This window comes from Zea mays, chromosome 9 (genome assembly GCF_902167145.1).
Source record: "Zea mays cultivar B73 chromosome 9, Zm-B73-REFERENCE-NAM-5.0, whole genome shotgun sequence".
In the NCBI taxonomy this organism is placed as follows: Eukaryota; Viridiplantae; Streptophyta; class Magnoliopsida; order Poales; family Poaceae; genus Zea; species Zea mays.
In genome coordinates, this window is record NC_050104.1 from 46915732 (window position 1) to 46938320 (window position 22589).

The following is a 22589-nucleotide window of genomic DNA, read 5'->3' on the forward strand; positions in this document are numbered from 1 at the left end:
GGCAAGCTAGCACCCCGCTACATTGGTCCGTATCAAATTCTCTCAAAGCGTGGAGAAGTGGCTTATCAGCTCAGCCTGCCAGAGAATTTGTCTGCTGTGCATGATGTCTTTCATGTGTCTCAGTTGAAGAAGTGTTTGCGTGTGCCAGAAGAGCAGTTGCCAGTGGAAGGTCTTGAAGTCCAGGAGGACTTGACCTATATTGAGAAGCCAGCTCAGATCCTTGAGGTTGCAGATAGAGTCACCCGAAGGAAGACCATCAGAATGTGCAAAGTCAGATGGAATCACCACTCTGAGGAAGAAGCAACCTGGGAGCGTGAAGATGATCTAGTGGCTAAGTACCCAGAGCTCTTTGCTAGCCAGCCCTGAATCTCGAGGGCGAGATTCTTTTAAGGGGGATAGGTTTGTAACGCCCCGAATTTTGCAGTTGAATTTTTTTTCTTTCTTTACTCGCCAAAATTCGGGCGTTACCTTTTCTTTTTCTTTTTCCCCTCGCTAAACCTTGACCTTTTTCAAAGTTTAGCGGGATTCGGTTTGGAATTCCCGTATGTATAAAAACCCTAAATACTTTATGTTGTTTGATGCACCATGCCGCCCTTGCATTTTTGGTTGTTTGAAAGTGCAATCGCATTCATCTAAAAGATCGGATTTCGAGAACAAGTGGAAAATCTTTTATCTTTCTTTCTCTCTCTTTCTCTCTCCCCTTTCTCTCTCTCTCCCGCGCCCTGGGCCGACCCCGGCCGGCCCAGCCGCCCCCTGGCGCCCCCCCCTTGGGCCCAATTGGCCCAAGCCGCCCCCCACCTCCCCTTTTTCCCCAAACCCTCTCCCTCTCCCTCTCATTTTCTCTCATTCTCTCCCTAGCGCCGCCCCTACCCCTGCCCTAAGCCGCCGCCGCCCCTGCCCCCTACCCTAGGCCGCCGCGCCGCCCCCTGCCGCCGGCCGCCCCTCGCCGTCGATCCCCGCCGGTGAGCCCCCTCCCCCTCCTCCCTCTCCTCCCTCCCCTCTTCTCTCCCCACCCCCGCGCGCCCCCTGGCCGCGCCGGCAGCCGCCCCAGCCCCGCCGTGGCCCCTGGCCGCCGCTGGCCGGCCCTCGGCCGCGCCCAGCCGGCCCCGGCCGCTCCCCTGGCCGCCCTGGCCCGGCCGCTGGCCGCCCCCAGCCGCGCCCCGCCCGGCCGCCAGCCGCCCCTAGCCCGCGCCCCGGCCGCCTGGCCCCCTGGCCGCGCCCCCCTGTCCCGGGCCGGTTCAGCCGGCCTCGGCCCCGGCTCAGCCGCCCCCGGCCCCAGCTCGGCCGCCCCCCGCGCTCGGCCGCCCCAGCTCGGCCGCCTGCCCCCGGGCCGGTTCAACCGCCCCTAGGGCCGGTTCAACCGCCCCTAGGGCCGGTTCAACCGCCCCCCCCCCCCTCTGTTTTTTTTATTTATTTTTTATTTTATTTTATTTACTTTCTGTGATTATAATTACTGTATTTTAAGTAGGCTAATCACTGTTCATGCTATGGGAAAATAGGAAGTTTAATTTAAAATTCCGTTATGCTATTGATTCACGTAGTTAATTGTTTACCCTGTGCAATGTTGATCAACTAAAAGTGATTAGGTTTCCATTAGTATATATAAATATATATAACAGAATTATTTTGTTAAAAACCAATTGTGTCATTAGTGCATAAGATTTAACCCCCTGCGAGACCCTTTCCTGTTTCTTTCTAACCATAACAAATGCGATATCGAATGTCATACTTGATGCATATTCGCTTTATTTGTTATCTTGTATGGTGTACTGTTCTTTTGTATTAAATATGTGGATGGATGTATGTATGTTTGCGCTCGCATAGAGAACGATTCGGTCGAAGAGCCCGAGGAATTCGCAGGAGAAGCCCCTGAGCAGCAGTCGGTTGGTGGAGGCAAGTGTCCTTTGACCTATCTTTGTCCTATTCATTATTTAATTCACCTCCCGCTTACACATTTATGCCTAAGGATTGACTAGCTTTTGTTATCCATGTCCTTGTTTACCTATCTGGGTTGGATTATTACTGTTTAGCTTTATGCTATTGCTCAACTCTAATCAATGAACATGATGTGGTTATCTATGATACGTTGTTTTCCCGTTCTTCTTTATGATCATACTTGTGGTTTTCAAGGGGACTCGAGCGGTTTCTCGAGTGCCTCTCCGTAAGGACCTGTTCTATGGATGACCGCCCGGGAAAACAGTGCAACCATGAGGGTGGAATGGGGTGCCCTTAGCTGAATAATTAGAGGATCCGGGATGTAGTTCACTTAGCCGTCGTGCCGTCAATGGGGCTCGGTGTATGCGGCTCGCTCTGCCAAGTTTGGGTTCGCCCCTTGGGGAGGAGTGCGGTGCATTTAGGAAACCTAACGGGTGGCTACAGTCCCGGGGAATCTTTGTAAAGGCTACGTAGTGAAACCCTGCCTATTCACCTTGGTAGTGTTTAAGGGTTTGATCGGCCCGAGGCAAGAGGGAATCACAGCTTGTGGGTAAAGTGCACAACCTCTGCAGAGTGTTATGAAACTGATATATCAGCCGTGCTCACGGTTATGAGCGGCCAAGGGAGCTCCAGTGATTAGTGGTACTTGATCAGAGACATTGTGGTACAGGTGGTTATGAGATTGATGGTTCTGGTTATGATTATGGTATTGGTAAGTGGTATTCTTTCCGTTTGGAAAGGGTACATCGGGTTAATAACTTGGGTTAATGCTAAAACTTGGCTTTCTACTAGTAAATAATAATCTGACCAACTAAAAGCAACTGCTTGACTTATCCCCACATAAAGCTAGTCCACTACAGCCAAACAGGATACTTGCTGAGTATGTTGATGTGTACTCACCCTTGCTCTACACACCAAACCCCCCCCCCAGGTTGTCAGCATTGCAACCACTGCTCAGGCGAAGATGAAGCTGTGGAAGGAGACTTCCAGGAGTTCCAAGACTACGACGAGTTCTAGGTGTGGGTTAGCGGCAACCCCCAGTCGGCTGCCTGTGAAGGCCGCGTTATCTACGTTTCTTTTCCGCACTTTGATTTATTGTAAGAACTATATGGACGTCTCAGACGTATGATGTAATCGACTATTTCCCTTATTAATACTATTTTGAGCACTGTGTGATGATGTCCATGTTATGTAACTGCTGTGTACGTGAATAACTGATCCTGGCACGTACATGGTTCGCATTCGGTTTGCCTTCTAAAACCGGGTGTGACAATATACCAGTTTTACACTCTACAGAGGTTGCACATGTTTACCCACAAGTCGTGTTACCCATTTTCCAAAGTATCGCGACTTCACATTCATCTCTACCGAGGAGACGAGGCAGGTAGCACTACGAGGCCTTTACAAAGTTCCACTAGCTTCAGAAAACACGCTACGGTTTCTGAGAAGGGCAATATAGGAATCCCTCATTCGAAAAGCCATCGCAGCATGGTCGACCCGAGAACCTCCCTATACGCAGCTCCTCTACCGCCCTTACCCCTTTCGGGTAAGGTAGTCCTCCACTAGCTTTCCTAATTAGTCAGCCAAGGGCGTCCCATACCACCCTTGTGGTAGCACTGTTTTCCCGGGTGGTCGCTCCATGTTCTAATTAACACAATGATCTTGTCATGAACAATAATGAACCAACAATAATAGTGAAACATGGTCATAATTCAATATATCATTAATCCCAAAACCATATAGAGCAATAGCAATACTACCCAATAGTTCATTTGTTTGCAAGGTGTAGGATAAACAATATTAGGGAAACCTATTTGGTCCCATCAAATTAACCTAAGCATGTCACAGTGATTAACCAAGAACATTATTTGGTAAAGAAGAGTGATCAAGGGCACAACTTGCCTTAGACTTGAGATCCCATGTACTTCTCCAAATTGGTCTTCGGATTTCTCGTGACCTCACTGCTACTCGTAGCAATACATACAAATAGGCAAGGAGTACATAAACATAACAACACACCAAAATGAGAGCAAACAGTGTAAGAATATTCTACGTGATGCTATGAGACCGTAGGTTCAAGAACCACAAAAATAAGAGTTATGGTCCAAGAGTTATGATTTTATAAAGGTTTAAGTGCTAGATATAAAACAAATTAAGTGTATGGATTTAACCATATGTATTCATAATAAAATAGAGTTACTAGATGATAAACAATATTAATATGAATTGCAACTGGAATGGATCAAAAAGGAATTAAAATGTAAAGGTGTGAAGTATCTAAGTTTATAGATCTCTTTTTATATTTTAAAATCGATTTTCTATATCTTTTGGACCGCTGGTGAGAAAAATAGAAGTTGGTCTGACCTTGCGTTGGGGTTTGCGCTGACGGAAATAGGGAGCTCTATCTTGCCTAGTGGAAATGTCCCCTTTCCTCCGAAACCAAAGAGCAAGCTGGAGTAGGCCATGGTTGATGCCCATTTGGTCGAAGGCGTGCAGGAAATGATGTTGGCTTGGTTTCCGTTCTCAATGAGGACCTTGTGTAGCTCCCATCCTGCCACATTGCAACTGACGACGAGTGTGTCCGTGTGGGGCGCGCTGCGAAGGTTGACGTCTCTTGCGTCGAAGGTTAATGGTACGTGAGACCACTTTGTCTAAACGACGGGTCCTGTGACTGCGACATGATTGACCCTTTGGCAGTGATCCCTTTTTTGTTGTTTGTTCTCGAAGTCGGAGCTGGACCCTCCAGTGATCATGTGAATCACTCCCTTGAAGGGTGGGTATGTGAAGTCTTCTTGCTTTGGTGGTGGGGGTGGTAGGTGTTGGTTTGGATGATGTGGCGGTGGAGGTGGCAGCGCTAACATTTCTTGGTGTTGAAGACACTATTGTTGTGGAAAGAGATTGGGGGGTTTTGCTGCTGGGGGTAATAGGGGTGTTCGTTTTGATATTGATGATGGTTGTACTGTTGGGGTTGATAGGTATGAGCAATGAGTCTTTGGTTGTTGGCTGGCGTGGTCGTGGCCATTCGGTCTTTTGTTGCTTTGGTCTCAGGGCAGTATGTGGTTGGGTGTGCCGAGTCTTCGCCATGAAAAAGACAATATAATCTTCTCTGTTGCTGAGGTCCTTGACCTCTGCCTCTGCCCCTGGTCACGTCGCCATAGCAGCCTTGTTGCGCGCGGGGGGGGGGGGGGGGTAATCTTGACAATGAGGGGTGTTCTCTCCTGGTTGCCGCTCATTTGCGATATTGTGTACTTGGAGCTGGGCACAATCTTGTCGGGCTGTGTCCTACTGCAGAGGCCTGATCCATATTCTGTTGGATTGCGAGGTCTCCTTAGGCTTTCGCTGAGACTCGACTTTTCTTTGGTGGAGCTCTTCTGATCGAGAATACTTTTTAAAAAGCTGGTACAACTCCTGCAGGTTGGTTGGTGGATCCTCATGCAGTGGTTGTACAAGACGTCTAGACTTTCTTTCTTTTGCTGCCTATTGAGCGAGACTTATGCGAGGGCATCTGTCTCGGGTCTATAAACTTGAAAGTTTAGAAGGAATTTGTCGCGGAGTGTTTTCCATGAATCAATTGATAATGGCGGCAGTCTTGAGTACCATGTGAGAGTTGGGCCCTCGAGGAATATGATGAATGGCTTGGCCATGATGGTGTCGTCCCCCCGGATGATGCGATTGCAACCTGATAACTCATGATGTACAGAGTTGGGTCTGCACTGCCATTATACTTTTGGTAAGTGCCTGCTCTAAAATTTTGCGGCCAGGGGAGGCCTGAAGCTGTGGTGCAAGAGGGCTCCGTTCATCAAGGTAATTTAACCCTTGGAAAGCAGCTAGTGCGAAGGCTGGCATGTGGGGGAGACGAGGGTTTATGTTGAATGCGGGGGCGTGCTGCTGGTGGTAGGGGTCCTTGCCTTGGATTTCTGCGATTTGTTGCTCTAGTTCTCTGGATTTTTGCTCTTCTTCTAGGATCATCTGTCTGACTTTGGCTTGCATGTTGATGCGCTGGCGCTTGGCCGCGAGTATCTCCTTTTGTTTTTGTAGGTGATTGTTTTTTATGCGAAGTGCTCATAACTTTAGCTAGTCTTCAACTGAGATGCCTAGAACCTCACCGTCCTCGATCGATGATATCATCAACCTCCTGGGGGTGAAACCTGGCGGGGTTTTCGAGGGAGGCCCTCATAGCTGCACGTGCGAATGGTGCCTTCGGGGGTGGGTGGGTTCTCTGTGCGAGGGCGCTTGCTGTTGACTGCTCCATCGTTTTTAGGTGCCTCTTGGGGAACATCGCGGGTGAGGGCTACCTTGCCTTTCTTCTCGGTGAGGGCCACCTTCGTCGTGTTGTCCAGAGAGGTGGTGGCCTTGGAAGTCGCTTTCTTTGGGGCCATCGCGGGATTGTTTTGTCAAAACGCGAAAGGTGGGTGCCGAATGTTGGTACCGATTGGCACGTGGTCAAACGGGCCCAAACACTCAGGAAAAGAGGGTACTCAGGTGCTCAACAAATGACAGGCATGGAACTGTAGCGTCTTTATTAAGCGTGTCCCATCAATGTACAGTGCAGGAGTATTTATAGGTAACCGGGTAGGTGGGTGTGCCCTCCCAAGTACAATTATGCCCCATTACCTGCTACAGCTTCAGAATATTTCCCGTACAGGATCATTACAACGATGTTAAGTACAACCTAATCAAATACACAGTAAACGCTACCCCAGGGAGGGCTTACAAATGGGCCCGAATGACAACAGAACACGGCCTGAACCCGCCATTGGGTGGCGCGGTCCTCGCCCGCGCGTGGCACCCTTCGCCCTAAGGTACCAGGTCTTCGATTTTTGCCAAGGTTATAGCTCGGAACCGTTCAAGCTGGCGGGGCCGCCTTCGCGAAGTCATGAGGAGCCCCCGCTTTAAACGATAGATCTCTTCGTTTCAATGCCTTCAATGATTCTAGACAAAAACCTCGATTTTGATACCGGCCGAGGTACCCTTCGCTTCATGTCGCACCTGTCCAATTGATGTTAAAGAAAACTGATCGAGGGGGCACACGACCTTCGCTCCAATAGTACTACTGTGGATCTATTGTTTGGTTTTGTGAAGTTAATGTGAGGCGTGTGAAAGCTATGGTGCCTGTGTTTGTATGCTTATGATGAGATATCATTTGTGAAGCTTGTACAATACAATTAATGGGCCATTATTGTTATCTTATTATTTAAGATCTATAATATATTTATTTGCTGCTTTATTTGTTAAGGATGCATTTGGTTCAACTTTTTGAACTTGTTTCTGCTTTGAAAAAAAGGGTTGAAAAAGCAGCTTTTTATAGTCCAAAATTGAAACCAGCTTGAAACCTGTTTTTGTTGCTTATCTAATTTTGTTATATTAGTAAATAGATAATGCAGATAGAAATTTAAAATATTAAAATTAATTAAGTGTTATAATAAATGAAATAAACATATTTTATTTAAAATATTAAAAATTAAATTGTAAATTTGATTTATTTGTAAAAATAGCATGAATGCAAATGTGAAATCGACTTTTAATTAGATATATTAATTAAGAGATATAGTTGAATAAAGTCTATAAAATAATATATATTTTGATTATAGTGGACAACTCACAATAATTTGAACTAAACCACTTTTAGCTTTTTTTCTCACGACAACTATTTCACAGCAAACAACCCAGTATAGCTTTTTTAACACCTCACGGCTGAACCAAACGTACCTTAAAACTCTTCTTCTACTTCATAATTATATTTATAGTATTATCACCAATCTCTTTTTATTTACAACTATTTAGTGGTCACTTAGAGTAACTTCAATAGTTCTCTAAAAGACTCTCTGAATCAATAATTTAGATAGTTAACCTAGAAATTTCTCTCGAACAACTCTCTAAATGATTTTTTTTAAATTTAGCTACTTCTCATAAAACCCCATTTTTTCTCTATGTGTGGCAACCATTTACCAACTCTATAAACAAATAATTGAGATTTTTTTTATTTCGGTGCCTTTTCTCCACTCTACAGTAAAGATAGATTAACATAGCTATGCACAGATCGCCAGTGATGAACAATTGTGGCAGCTACTCGGTTAGAGATTAAATATTTAATAATACAATAGCAGCACATGCACATAAAAAAATAAACGAATAAACAATTGCAGCAACCAATCAAAAGCCAACACGGCTCATCGGGTTGAATCCATCGTCACTTCCACAATTTTGAGATCGAGTTGCAAAAGAAAGATAAAAAAATAAGAAAAATTAGGTGGACCCACTTAAACTGTTGACATATTTAAAAAGTAATATATAGAGAACTGTTAGAGAAGATAAGTTTGTGTGTTTTCTATATTATTTGAGGACTTGATAAAATCTAAGATTTAGATAGTACAATTATACATAACTATTGAAATTGCTCTTAGCATAGTTGGTGGAGGCAATGGATAGCAAGTGTAGGAATTATTGGGTAGTGGCATTTAGGGAGAAATATTTCAATTAGGTGCTTATATAACTTTATCTTATTTTGAGAGTGTATTAGAGAAAAAATATTTTTTTCAGTGCTTATATAACTTTATCTTATTTTCAGTGTTCATTGTTAGAGACTATTTTCTGCAGACTCTCCATTTCACGTTTTCACTTCTATCTCACTTTTATTTTAATCTTCACCTTTTATGAGTGTCCGACTGCTAGAGATGGCTAAGAAACAAACGATTGGAGCTCCTGCCGCTCACGGATTAGTCCGGATCGTTCGTCAGCTGCCAGGGCCCAGGACAACTGTCCCTGCAGGCCTGCACGCCGGCGTCCGTGTGATCGCGCTCGCGCCTCCGAAGATCTGAGCAGCTCAGCTAGTGGACTCGTTTCGCTTCCTCCAGGCTCCAGCGCCTGAGGCAGCCGCAACGCAAGGGCCCCGGAACCACGCGAAAACGCGGCCAAAACACCGCGAAAATCTCGACACCCAACTGCGCCGCGTGGGCGGCTGCGGCGGACGACCAATGTGGAGGGGGACGCGCATGTACAGCCTCCTAGGCGTCCTCCTCCTCCTGGCCCTGGCCTACCTGAACTGGCATCCAGGCCACGGCCCCTCCGCCGGCGGCCCTGGTGGGTTCAAGCTCCCCATGCCGTGGCTGCAGCCGCGGATGTCCTTCGTGGGCCGCGCCGGCACCCACTTCGTCGACACCCTCACTGGCGCGCCGATCTACATCAACGGCTGGAACTCGTACTGGCTCCTCTCGGCCCGGTCTCCCTCGTTGTCCGTCGAGATGCTGCGCCGCGGCCGCCGCATGGGGCTGACGATATGCCGCACATGGGCATTCAGCGACGGTGGCCCCGGCGCGCTGCAGATCTCCCCAGGCCGGTTTAGCGAGCCTGTTTTCCAGGTGCGGATTGCTCCTTCTTCATTCCCTTCTCTTCCCACCTACAAAAGCTATTGGAACGGCGCAATTTGTTTTGACTGTCATCTAGAGTAGAACCGGTTCCACCTTCTGAATTTAACTAACGAATGTCCTGTTGTGATTCTCTTGAGCCAAAAGCATAACATAAGTTACATCGAAATGTAGCTAACAAACAGCCAAACAGGTGCATGTGTAAGCACGTGGATTCGATGGGCTATGCACCATGTGAACATTGTGACTTACAAGAATGCTTTGTTACCAGTTACCACGACCATGGCACACATGAGCTGATTGGAATAGACTTATTTGGTAACCCATCTTACCAGTGGCGGGCCCAGGATTTAGAGGATGGGTATTCGAAATTTTTTATAGGATGATTTTTTGAAAGATTAAAACATGTCTATCGATGTATATAGTTAATTATATATATGTATAACCTATAATTAAGCACACACGCTATGGTCATCACTGATTCAATAACTAGTCTACTAAACTCAAATTTCATACAACTATTTCAAAAGTTTTAAATCGAAATGCACCAGTTGGTTGTTGATTAGTTGATAGCTGGCTACTTGTCCACTTTGGTATTTTCCAATCGCTAATGCCCCATCTGCAGCCCAGTACTGCAAGCAGCAAAGCAGGGGAGGTCAGGTCGGGTGTCCACTAGCTGGGTAGGCTTGGACATTGGCACGATGGGACCTTGTCCTTGGTTGTCTGTCTTGTCATGCGGTGACGTTCTGACTACGATGGATTGAAGCCTTGGACGACGGACGACATACGACACAACAACGAGACCAGATACAACACAATGGCAGTTAGTCGGCCAAGTCTGGGCACCTAGCTGCGCCGTAGAGCCACGATGTCTCAACGGAGGTGCTGGTGTCTCCTTGGCATGTGGGGCTGCAAGATGTGACCACGACTTGGTTGCTGGCGCATATGGTGGCTCTACCATGGTGCAACTACTATAGGGTTTGGGGATTTTTTTGTGGTGAGGTAATGACGTGGACTTTGTCGCTCCGTTGGGCTTCATGGTCCACGAAAAACGATTGGATTAGTTAGGTATGAGAGGTAGGAAGGATCTTTTAGTCCAAATTAACATAATTCCTTTATTTTTTTGATTCATTTTTTATTTTCCATGCATATACACTATATACATGTATATATATATTGAAGTTCTTTTGCCAAAAATAATGGGTATTCATTTGAATACCCTTGAATTCAATGGGGCCCGCCCCTGCATCTTACACATTAAATCATTTACCAACAAACCAGATAACTGTTACATCCATTGGACTACAATGTTTTTGGTGATTGTACGAATCTTATTGGCATAATTTCGTGTGATGAAAAGAACCTCAACAACTTTGAAGAAAAGCTCCTAATCCTTTTAGCAGGTCCAAGTAGTTTGAATTGCTCCTGAATGCACACTATCCAATCTGTAATGTTCTTATTATTTTTTGCAAGCTTCAACTTTCCAGTCCTTTGACAGTCTCAACAAATATGCTATCCACCAAAGAGGAAAAAGGATAAATATTAGTTAGTGGAGTTGATATTTCAGTTACTGGACATCATTGCATGTTATTATTTGTTATTACTAGAGTAAAGGATGCAAATATACAATAAATGCTCTCTTAATAATATTAAATACTGAAATGACAATTTCCAATAAATTGTCTGTTTAAATCGATGAGTTAATAATTACAGGACTTGAGTAATCACTAGCTTACAGTCATTTGAGGAAACATCTAGTTTATATTTCCTTGATCCAGAATGAGTTGAAGTTTCAAATGCTTGCACAATGGGAGTAAAATATCAACTATATTTAGTAACTTTTTGAAGTACAATATGTTTACATACTGGCTAGCTATAATTTCTAGACTTTGCCCCTTTCTCAAATGTTTTTACTTCTTTTTGAGTGGCATTAAGCATATGTAAAGTGTACAGTTTATATTTTTTGGGTAGATGCTGGATTATGTGATATACGAGTCCCGAAGAAATCATGTTAGATTGATCCTATGCCTTGTCAACAATCTTGATAACTTTGGAGGGAAGGCCCAGTATGTTCAATGGGCACAAGCAGCTGGTGTTAATGTCACAAATTCTACGGATTCCTTTTTCTTTCACCCAACTATTAAAGGTTACTACATGGAGTATGTAAAGGTAATCATTATGTATTAAACATTTTTTCAAAATTTTTATTGTGCTAACATGTTTGTATTAGTTTTATATTCACTTAATTTTTGTCAGTTACTTTGTTAATAGGATTATGCATTGTAACAAATTTTAACCAAAACATGTTTGCATAAAATGTCATTATGTCAATATTAAGAATTTAAATGATAGTGTTGGGCACTTGATTTCAATCCCCTAAAGGTATTAAATATCAAGGCAACATAGTTTGATCGAGCTTCATCTGCACTCTCTCATTTCTTTATTCTCAAAGAAAAACTAGGTTGATAGGGTGAAGATGAAGGTATAAACGAACAAATGAAACATTTAAAGTTGAAACAAGAATGATGTAAGATGAGGACTCAATGAAAGTATTCAAATACAAAAAACATTGTTATGTAATGCTCTCTCCTTTTATTAACTAAAGATTTATACAAGTACCTTAGGCTTCGTAAGATTACAAAGAGGGAGAGAAGAAGGAACAACTTCGTATGAAGAGTGACGCGTCCAGTTCCGATCGAGAGAAAAAATCCCCCCTCAATGCATGGCGTTGTTCATCTATTTATAGGCGCAGAGTACAACTTTAGCGAATTTACAACCATGCCCTAGAACCTATTTAAACTATCATACATGCCGAGGGCAAAGTTGTCCTTTCCTTCTTCTATCCTGTTTACTAAGCTTCGAAGGCTTCTTATGGTTTTATTCAGCTTCTTCAAGTATGCACACATGGTGATTGCCCGAAACTTCTGCCTTCGAGTAGATGCATATCAACAGTTTCGATCGAAGCCTACCTTCAGCATTAGTCCTGCAACATATAGAACAAGGTAGAAAACAATTATTGAATTAGTGTTTTGAGGACCTTCGTGAGAAGAAGGCCCCCAACAGTAGCCCCTTCGCGGTGCTAATTCGTTTTTTATAACGAGCTCAGTCCACGAAATATACGAACACTTTTATGCCGAAGGTCCGAAAACACCCTCCTTGAGCGCGTTATTGAAAAGCATGGTAAAAAATGTTTTGCGCCGGTCTACCGATCAGAGAGGGCGAGCGACGCAACCACTCACCTTCACCGCTTACCGGGTTATCTGTCTGCCGACTATAAATTTTTACAGCATTTATTGCTTTTGTACCAACCTGCTGCCACAAATTTCTCTACCTCTGAAGCTCTTTTTCTTGCACACAAGCCTTTTGTAGAGCTTCGACATTCTGCCAATGGCTAGAGTCCGTTTGACCGCTAGATTGACTACTGAGGGTGAGACGACGGATATAGTTGAGACAACTCCTATTTTGGAGGTGATGAGAGAGTCAGGTATTGTTGAGCCAAAGGCTAGAGAGGAAGTGGGTGTTGTAGAGAGAAGCGACTTTGAAGCTGATAGCGACGAAGATGATCCTAACATTCTTCGTCCGAACAAACCCAGTCATATTGAGTTTGGCAAGTCTATTGTAAAGGTCGAAGATCTAGACGTGCTAAAAAGACTTGGGTATATTGATCGAAAGGACGACAATATGATCAGATTTCCTGGTAGTCAGATCATTCTGGAACTGAAGGATGATGTTGTTGTTGTGTTTAGGAGCTTCTTCTGGGTTGGGCATTGTTTCCCGATTTATTAAATGATTGCTGAAGTACCGAAGATATTTGAAATATACCTTCATCAATTAACATCGAATGCAATTGTTAGAATCAACATTTACATATGGGCCCTTCGAAGCCAATGTTTGAGTGCAAATGCCGAAGGCTTCTGCAGAGTTCATGAACTTCATTATCAAACAAAGTTGAGGTCCCCAGACAGTCTTCATAAGAACTTCAAATGTTATAATTTTGCATACAGAAAAGACACCAAGGCTCCGGTGCTAGGATATTGCACGAAGTCGCCAACTGATTGGACTATGATGATCCCAATGAGTTTAAACTTTGGCTTAACACGACCAGTCTGCCATATGACTCTTGGGTCGCCGGCGCAAGTGGCCCAAGTCACCTTCAACATTGTGATTAAGCACATCGTCACTCGGGACTTGGTGTAGGAATTTCTTGCTAACAAAGTGTTCCCAACACTGTCTAGGCGGGGAATGCCGAATCTGAAAGAGAGTGTGGATAAGGGAAATCTTGTAAGATTGTCGTACCAGTTTAAATTTCAGGACGTATTCAAGGAGCCATGCGCCGAATGGCTGGAAATGATTGAAATAATATGTATTGAAATCTTGGGTAATTTTATGAAGAATGAAGATCAATTAATGACTGCAACCTTCGGTAATCGAGAGAAATGAAGGTTGAATAGAGTTATGGATGCCCTGCAGTTTGATTATCTAGACTACCCAAAGATTTCTGAAGAAGCTGCTGGCGTGAAAAGAAAAAGAACTGTTAGTATTATGAAGAGACAAGCAGTAAGATCTGTTAAGGAAAAGAATAAGAAGGAGATGACTACGAAGCAAAAAAGAGAAGAGGCTGAGGAAGGGAGTCCTCACACTCGGGGCCAAAATCCCCTCCCCCAAAGAAGCAGAGAATGGCGAAGCTTGACCGCGCTGGCAAAAAACCTTCGGAGTTACCGAAGAAGGTTACAAGATCCCCTAGGCTTCATCTATTGGTATTACAGAGATTTTAGAGGTAATGACTCGACCCTTGCCTTTTTCTACCTTGAGCCCATCGTGGTCAAACTTGAATAGCCTGTTGATGAAGGACAAGAATGCTGAAGGAGAGGCAGCTAAGGGTCCTTCGGAGGCAGCCGTGGAGGAGTTGACCAAGGCTCGTGTCGAAAGTGCTCCACAGAAGAACCGTCGAATCAAGACGATGATGAAAGCCATATGTAAAACTCCATCGGCAGAGGCGAAAAAGAAAGCTTTGATTGTAGAGGAAGGCGTAGAAGCGGCCGTGACTGTTGAAGCGGATCAAGAAGCCGAAGATAGCGGAGGTGCTGAAGGAACTGCTATGGCTACTATCGAAAGGATAATCACAGAATTAGAGCCTGAGAAAACGGTTGAGGAGGCAGCTGTGGTGACTAAAGTTGCAAAGCAGAAGAAAGCAGTGGCAAAAGCTTTGTCTTCGAAGGTGAACAAGACCGGGGCTTCTAGCGAGGAGGAGGCCTTCAATTTAAGACATTTGACTAGTGGTGAGTTGAGTGCTGAAGAATTATCTGAGTTAATGGAGTTTGCCATTGCAGGTGGTTACAAGCCTGGCGCCATCCTTTTTGGTGGTGTTGATGAAGAATTACTAGAGTGCATTCCTGACCGAGACGGAGCTAGAGTGGTGAACACCTTAACGAAGTCTATCGTTTCCCGAAGCTGGAGAATGAATTGAGCAACATTAAGAAACATCATATCACTGGTAGCTTGGTCTATGCAAATTTTAAGGTATGAATTGATTTACGCAGTGTACTTTTATGTTTATGAGGTATGGAAAATGAATTAACTAAAACCTTTTTAACCTTTGGCATTGTTGCAGAGTTTTTTGATGAGCAAGGCCCTGAAGCTTCAGCAAGAAACGGAGGACCGTAAAAACGAATTTCTTATTTCTGAACTAGAAAACAAGGTTGAAGGTCTTCAAGACGCTGTGGTTCAATCACTTAAGGTGGATTGAGCCGAAGCTAAAAATCAAACGAAGGCATAGAGCTAGAGAGAAAACTTAAGGATGAAAAGATTGCCCATCAAAATAAACACATCCAAGACTTGAGAGAGGAAATAGAAAAGATGAAAACAAGTCACAATGATGAAGTCTCTTGGCTTCATCACGAAGTCGAAAATTTAAAGCAAAAGGTTAACATGAAGGTCGAGGAGAACTCAAAGTTAGCAGAAGCGTTAAAAAACCTTCGGGATACCTATTTTGAAATTGTCACCCAGTGCTTTGCACGATTACATGTGATCTTTCTCTCCATTGGGGTGGCTTCGGAAGAAGCCAACTATGCTCCTGACGATCTACCTGGTGCACTGAGATGGGTAGAAGGCGAAGTGGATGTTTTTGACGAAGTGATGAAGGGACAGGGCGACTTCTGTGCACTTGTTGCTGCTCAAGGTACAACATCTGTTTTTTGAAAAGGCAGGATGCACCCATCTGAAGGCTGTAAACAAGCCGGAATTCGATATTTCTGCGGATGACCTAGCTATAGTGTCCACTAAAGCTTATATCGTGGGAAACAAATTTATCACTCAAATATGGTCGAAGGGTGGTAGGGAAACTGCGGGAGATGAAGATAGGCGCTTCTGGATGAAGTATGTTCCAAGGCTTTTTTCAATGACGCCTTGTGCTCCTTTTCTATTTTTATGTACTAATGCACTCACACTTTTTGTAGGATGACGATGATGACGAAGAAGCCGAAGCTTAGAGGATTTTTACTGAAAAACTTAGAGGACTTGTTAGTGCATTTCGACGACAGAGAAATTGTAATGTAAAAAACTTTGTAAATGTATGGAAACAACTTATTGTGTTACCTTGTTTTGTCCACAACTCCACATGCTTCGTTGTGGATGAAATCAAGAAATAGTACTTTTGAGCCGAAAGGCGAAAACACCTTCCCTTCTTTTCAATCAGGACAAAGCATCAAAGATTTTTTCTTATTGCTGATAGACGAAGCTTTTCTTATTTGAATGACATGATGTTATGATGTCTATGTTGGAGCGAAGCCCGAATTCGACCTCGATCGGGTCTTTTCCCAACCACACTTAACCATGTTTGGACGCAGGGCCCGCAACACCCGAAGACATCGTCTGAAATCAAAGACAAGACTTTGCCTGGAACCGACAGCAAAGCCTCCGACGATGACGGCCTGCATAAAGACGGGGGCTCAATGGCCGCTGGGGCGAAGTCAACTGCGATCGATGACTTGACACCACTACACCGTACGGGGACAAGGCGCTGGTGAAGGCACCCTTGGCGGACGATGAGGAGCGAAGGGTCCGGTGCACGAACGTAGGCTTCATACATTCGAGGGACCCGTACTCTCTCAGTTAGGGCCTGGACCCACTTGTAAGCCCCTTGGAGGGGTGGATTTTTAGGTGTACATAGGTGTGCGTATTTTGCTATTGTGTAATGACCCCGTTGCGGGGAATATTCCGGGAATGTAGTAGGTAACCGGGGGCATAACAGTACTTGGGACCATCTACCCTCCTGGTTACCTATAAATACCATCGTCCTGTACACGGATGAGACACGCATAATAAGACGCTACAGTTCCCTACTGGATGTTTTGTTGTGCACCTGAGCTCTTTTTGTTTCTGAGTGTTAGGGCCCACCTATCCATGTGTCAGTCGGTCCCAACATTTGGCGTCCACCGATTGTGCTCCGTCAACAACTCCCACGGTGGCTCCTAAGAAGGTGACCACCAGGGCCACCTCCTCTCTAGATGAGGTCACCAAGGGAGCCCTTGCAGAGAAGAAAGGAAAAGCAGTCCTCAGACAACACCTTGCCCACTGCAGGTAAGACCAACGGCGAAGATGCAGTCAACAACAAGCACCCTCGCATGGACGACCCCCACTCCAGAAGGCAACATTCACACATGCAATTCCGAAGACCTTTCCCGCGATGACATACCATCTGGGTTCACACCAACGGGACCCCACCTAGTCCAAGAGGACACAGACAACTTACAAGATGGCGAAGACCTAGGAATCTCGTTAGAGGACTAGTTGAAACTGCACAACCTTCACATCAAGAACAACCATCTCTAGAAGCAGAAGCAAGTCCTCACAGCCAAAAGGCAGCAAACCAACATGCAAGCCAGAATCAGGCAGCTAATCTTAGAAGAAGAAAAAGCCAGTGCACTTGAACAGGAGATTGCAGAAATGCAGTACGAAGTCCCCCCTCGTCAGCAACCAATTGAAGCAGCCTTCAATCCAAATAACCTTTGTTTCCAGAGGCCAACATCGATGCAAATCGCGTTCCAAGGGCTCAATTACCTTAATGAGCGCAACCCCCTCTCCACTCAACTCTAGGCCACACCATGGTCACTTAATTACAGAGCAGGCACTTATCCCAAGTACAACGGCAGGACAGGCCCCACTCAGTACATCATGAGTTATCATGTAGTTGTCGCATCTTTGGGAGATGACTACACCATGGCCAAATCCTTCATTATCGCCATCGAAGGCCCAACCCTCACGTGGTACTCAAGGCTTCCACCGTTATCAATTGACTCATGGAAGACCCTCCGCGACAAATTCCTGCTTAATTTTCAGGGATACAGACTCGAGACAGACACATTCGTCGAGCTATCTCTCTGCAGACAGCTAGAAAAAGAGTCTACGCGATTACTACAAGAAATCCCCATCGCTCAAGTCACAACTGCCATTGGTCGACGATCAAATCGCGATCCACTACGCAATAAGTGGCCTTTGCCCACGACATATGTACAACCATTGCACAAGAGATCCACTATCCACTCTCCAGGACTTGTACCAACTCTTCGAGAAGTATGTCCGGTCCGAAGAGCTATACTACCGGAAGGTAGAATCACAACGCAAGCCGAAAGAGTCCCCGCAGTCCAGCAAGTCATGGAACAGGGGCCCACAACAGGAACACCCCACCGAGAGCACAATCAACAACAGCCCTAAATTCATAACATAGCCAATCAGCAGCAGCAGGGTTGAGTCCCCTCTCGACGTTGCGATTACCCTCCGCAGCAAGGCCGCGGTGGTGGTATGCCAAGAGGAAGAGGCCGGGGCAGAGCCCCCAACAACCCAGAAAGTTTAACTGCATGTTCTATGGCGAAGACGCAGAGCACCCAACCAGAGATTGCCCAGAAACCAAAAAAATCAAAGACCGCATGGCTAGAGCCGCCTCCGAACAATCAAAGAGCTATCACCCACACATATCACCCTCATCAATACCACCATCCTCATTACGAAAACGGACACTAATACCACCTCCAGCCGCAACAGAACTACAATCAAAGGGCCCCAACACCCACAACTCCAATACCAAGAAAGGTTACCACTCCCACCTCCACCGCCCCAAGCAAACTAGCGACCCCGTCAACTACCACCACCACCAAAACAAGATGACTTCGCCAATCCACCCTTCAGAGGTGTCATCCATATGATTACTGGAGGGTCCAGTTCAGACTTCGAGAACAAACGACAGAAGGACCATTACCAGAGTCAACCACATTGCTGTCATAGGACCAGTAATTCAGACAAAGTGGTCACATGTCCCACTCACCTTCGACGCAAGAGATGTCGATCTTCGCAGCGCCCCTCATGTATACACGCTGGTCATAAGCTGTAACGTAGCAGGCTCATAAAGTCCTCATCGACAATGGAAGTCAGGCGGACATCATTTTCCTGCGAGCCAGAAGGCCCAAAAGACTGCTTGGTACGAGTCTTGCGAGCGCTGTCATTGTGGATAACATTTATTGGCCCAATCTATGAAAAACAGATCTCTGATGGGCCAACCTAGAAACCACGATGGGTTTTGAATTTGAATGAATTCAAATTATCTTGAAGATGGTCGAAAACTGATCGAACAGTAATGGTGTTGCAGACCACTTCTGCATATGAGCGCAGATGAGAATTACGAGATACATATTGCTATTAAGAAGCTTCCTCAATATTGTAAGATTGTAATTCCTTTACCCAGTCCGAGCCACCATCACGCCACAAGGTAAAGAATATCTTGAAGGATTGACATCCAAAATACTTCAAATTGCAAATCTGATAGCCAATAACCTTAGGAGAGACCTAGAAACAAAAAGATCTAGTACCAACAAGAAGCAAATCGAAATGCTCCAGGGAACCGACACAAGATTGAATAATAAAACTAGGTACATCACCCGAAAGGCCAAATTTATAATGGCCAAAGGAAGCAAGTAACCAAAAGCCCTTGTGTTCTAGTGAAGCCGAAATAGAAATAGGAAGGCCAAATTTTGACAACATAAGTTTCTCACAAGCTTTATCTGGATTGAAATCTAGATCCTTCAAAAGCACGAGAGGGAATGTTAGGAATAGTCTCACATTGTGAGTTGTGGGTGGGTGAACATGATTTAAATAGTTGAGAGTACAACCCCCTAATGGGCTAGTTTTTTGGGGAAAGTGTTGGCCCAACTGACCTAAAACCTGTTGCTATGCGTTCGGACATGTGTGTCGCGATCCGACGGCTTGGGTGGGCGCGACGTGTGTGGCCGACCCGGCGGATGCGTCGTGTGTCGGCGGTTTGGTTCTAACAATTGGTATCGGAGCTCAGGTCGGCCCAGTGCATTCTCAGACAAATCTCGGCTCACAATGTATAAGGGGGAGATTGTTAGAAATAATCCTACATTGTGAATTGTGGGTGGACAAGCATGATTTATATGGTTGGGGGTACAACCCCTAATAGGCTAGCTTTTTGGGGGGAGTGTTGACCCAACATACTTAAAACCTGCTGCCATGTGTTCGGGCGCCTGTGTCACGACCCGACGGCCTTGGTGAGTGTGACGTGTATGCAGGCGACCTGGCAGGTGTGCCGTGTGTCGGCAGTATGGTTCCAACAGGGAAGGCTTTTGGAGGGACATCCGGACGTACGAGATGAAATCTGATTGATGTATGACGAATTTTTGGTCGGACGCTAGAGGATGCAGCGTGCTGCAACATGGCTGTGATTTGTTATTGGATAGCGAGGATTTAGGGTTATGTGTTATATTGTTTCTTTGTTTGGCCTTTGGGCTTTAGGGTTTTGATATGTCCACCGGAGACCGCTCGATGCACCGGTGCATAGAGAGGCATCATAAGACGGGACAATAATGTGGAGAGGTAGAGGTCAGCCAAACTTGACATGGGGGGAGGGACTTGAATGAATGGAATATCCCAATATAGTTGTGTTTGGATAGAAGTGCTTGGAAAGAATCTATCCACGTGCCCGAACCGTAATTAGACTTTTCTCCTGTTTAGTGCATCAAAAGCTTTTTCCCTTCCTCTTTCTCTCTCTTTCTCTTTTTGGTGACATCTTGTTGGGTTTTAACTCTATCCTATCCCAACTTGTTTGGGACTAAAGGCTATGTTGATGTTGATGTTGATGATGTTTGGCCTTTGGGCTATTGGGCTGCAGGCTTCGGCTTTGAGCAATGGGCTGGTCTAACGTATTAACGTTGGGGTGCAGCGTCCTACGTTGTTTGGGCTGGGGTGCTAGGCTGTGGGCTGCACGCTATCTATTTGAAATAATATTTCTATATTTTCTGTTTTTATTTCCTATTTTTATATATTATTAGCCTTAATACTTAAAAGGTAAAAAAAATGGGTTGGTCGTCTTATCGCCTTAAAAGCTATGATCCACTGTGAAAACAAACACTTTTTTTCGCTTCACTGCCTATTTAAGAAGATTGTATTTTCTCCAATCTAACCTGTTGAGATAGGTTTTAGCCGTTTCACTATTTCTGGCAAATGAAATACCTATTATTTTATCATAAAGCTACATTATTGTTATTGACAGGCAATATTAACCAGAAGAAACACTTACAGTGGAATCAAATATTGTGATGAACCTGCTATATTTGCTTGGGAACTCATGAATGAGCCTAGATGTGTGTCCAATTCATCGGGTCCGTATATTCAGGTAGATTACTATGTGAAGAACCCCTTCGCTTAGAAAGTGGGCATATGAGAAATCATTAATTCCCTATCATTAAACCTGGAGTTTATTTGCAGTCTTGGATAGAAGAAATGGCAGCATATATTAAGAGTTTGGACAGAAAGCATCTTATTACAGTGGGTACTGAAGGATTTTATGGCCCTGGGAGAGGTGAGAGACTGGGCGTAAATCCTGGAGACTGGGCAGCTTCAGTCTGCTCTGACTTTATACAGAACTCAGCTGTCAAAGATATTGATTTTGCCTCGGTTCACGCCTATCCTGATAGCTGGTCTGTATCATTACATTTTCATTACTGAACAATTTTAATTGTACCATGTCATTGATGCATCTTTGCTACAGGCTACCAAAGGCAAGTATGGAAGAAAAAGTCAAGTACCTTTCTGTCTGGGTTGATTCACACTTGAATGATAGTGAATACGTCTTGAGAAAGCCTGTCTTGTTTACAGAAGTAGGTTACCTCCAACATGCAGAAGCTAACAGCACAGTTGATGGAGACATTCTTCTAAAAGTTGTCTATGATAAACTATACGATTCGGCAAAAAAGCTGCAAGCAGGAAGTGGCGCTCTTATTTGGCAGTTGATGGTCGAAGGCACGCAGATGTACCATGATGACTTCTCCATGGTGGCACGGGATCGTCCGTCCACATATAAGCTGATGAAGGAGCAGTCATGCCGACTGCAGAGTCTATATGGAAAAGAGGGAGACCCTACTTGGAAATGCTCACCCTAAGGGCTAGTTTGGCAACCCAATTTTTCTATGGAATTTTCAATTTTCTAAGGAAAAATAAACTAATTTCCCTTAAAAAAATGAAAAACCTGTAGAAAAATGGGGTTCCCAAATTAGCCCTAAGTTTTTTCTTCTTCCTATTGGTTTCGAAACCTTCCACTTCATCCAACAAACTGGATTGTTGGAATCATTCAGAAAGAGGATGATTAGGGAAATGATGAACAAACATCTGTGTGGTAAATAGCTTGTTCATAGATTTGTAGCTGAAGAGCTAGACTGCTAGTGGAAAATCCACTTCTTACAACAAACATGCATTCTGTCATATCACATCATGCTGTACGTTGTACAATTAATATGACCTATTAGTGGTCAAAGTGAAAAGAGCACCGATACAAGTTATGATATCTACTGCAGCATGCCTGTATGGCGTGACGGTGGACTTGGGAGTTTGTGCAACTTGTGCTCACCCTAGTGAAAGCACCCAGAGGCCAGAGCATTAGATAGAAAGCACCCACTATACCTTTTTTAGGATATGAAAGCCTGGCGAGCTGCCTGCAGCCCTGCACTCGCTTGCCAGTGCACGGTTCTCAAACTCTTCCACCACCACCACTTGTCCCGGCGACCCGAAGTGCTGCGCGATTATTATTGGTTCGAACGCTGCTCAAACTGCGTTTTTGATTATCCTTAGGGTGATGGAGCTTATGTACTTGTCACTTGTCACTAATGACATCGTGGACCAGTATCTTGTTGAACGCTGCTCAAACTGCGTTTTTGATGCCACCTTGTCACAAGGGCCACACATGGGTATGCAGAACGAGTATAGCCTTTTTCTGTTGATGACGCC

General features: G+C 44.8%; 1 protein-coding gene across 2 annotated transcripts; it reads left to right on the top strand.

Moving 5' to 3' along the window:
- The first annotated feature begins 8615 nt into the window (after window positions 1-8615).
- LOC103638326 (mannan endo-1,4-beta-mannosidase 6) lies at window positions 8616-22149 on the top strand. Of its 2 annotated transcripts, XM_008661272.2 has the most exons (5): window positions 8616-9293; window positions 11271-11468; window positions 20860-20982; window positions 21075-21286; window positions 21358-22149. In XM_008661272.2, exons 1-5 carry the CDS (start codon window positions 8910-8912, stop codon window positions 21746-21748), a joined length of 1308 nt encoding a protein of 435 aa, XP_008659494.1. In that variant the 5' UTR covers window positions 8616-8909; the 3' UTR covers window positions 21749-22149. The 2 variants fall into 2 exon arrangements, with proteins under 2 accessions (XP_008659494.1, XP_008659495.1); XM_008661273.3 differs by lacking the exon at window positions 11271-11468 and having other exon boundaries at window positions 8644-9293.
- Window positions 22150-22589: the final 440 nt, after the last annotated feature.

Excerpts from the sequence above, each read along its gene's own strand:
- LOC103638326 (XM_008661272.2), top strand. The coding sequence starts at position 8,910 with ATGTGGAGGGGGACGCGCATGTACAGCCTCCTAGGCGTCCTCCTCCTC. Across the intron at positions 11,469-20,859 it reads ACTACATGGAGTATGTAAAG|GCAATATTAACCAGAAGAAA; the intron begins GTAATCATTATG and ends TGTTATTGACAG. Across the intron at positions 21,287-21,357 it reads CACGCCTATCCTGATAGCTG|GCTACCAAAGGCAAGTATGG; the intron begins GTCTGTATCATT and ends TCTTTGCTACAG.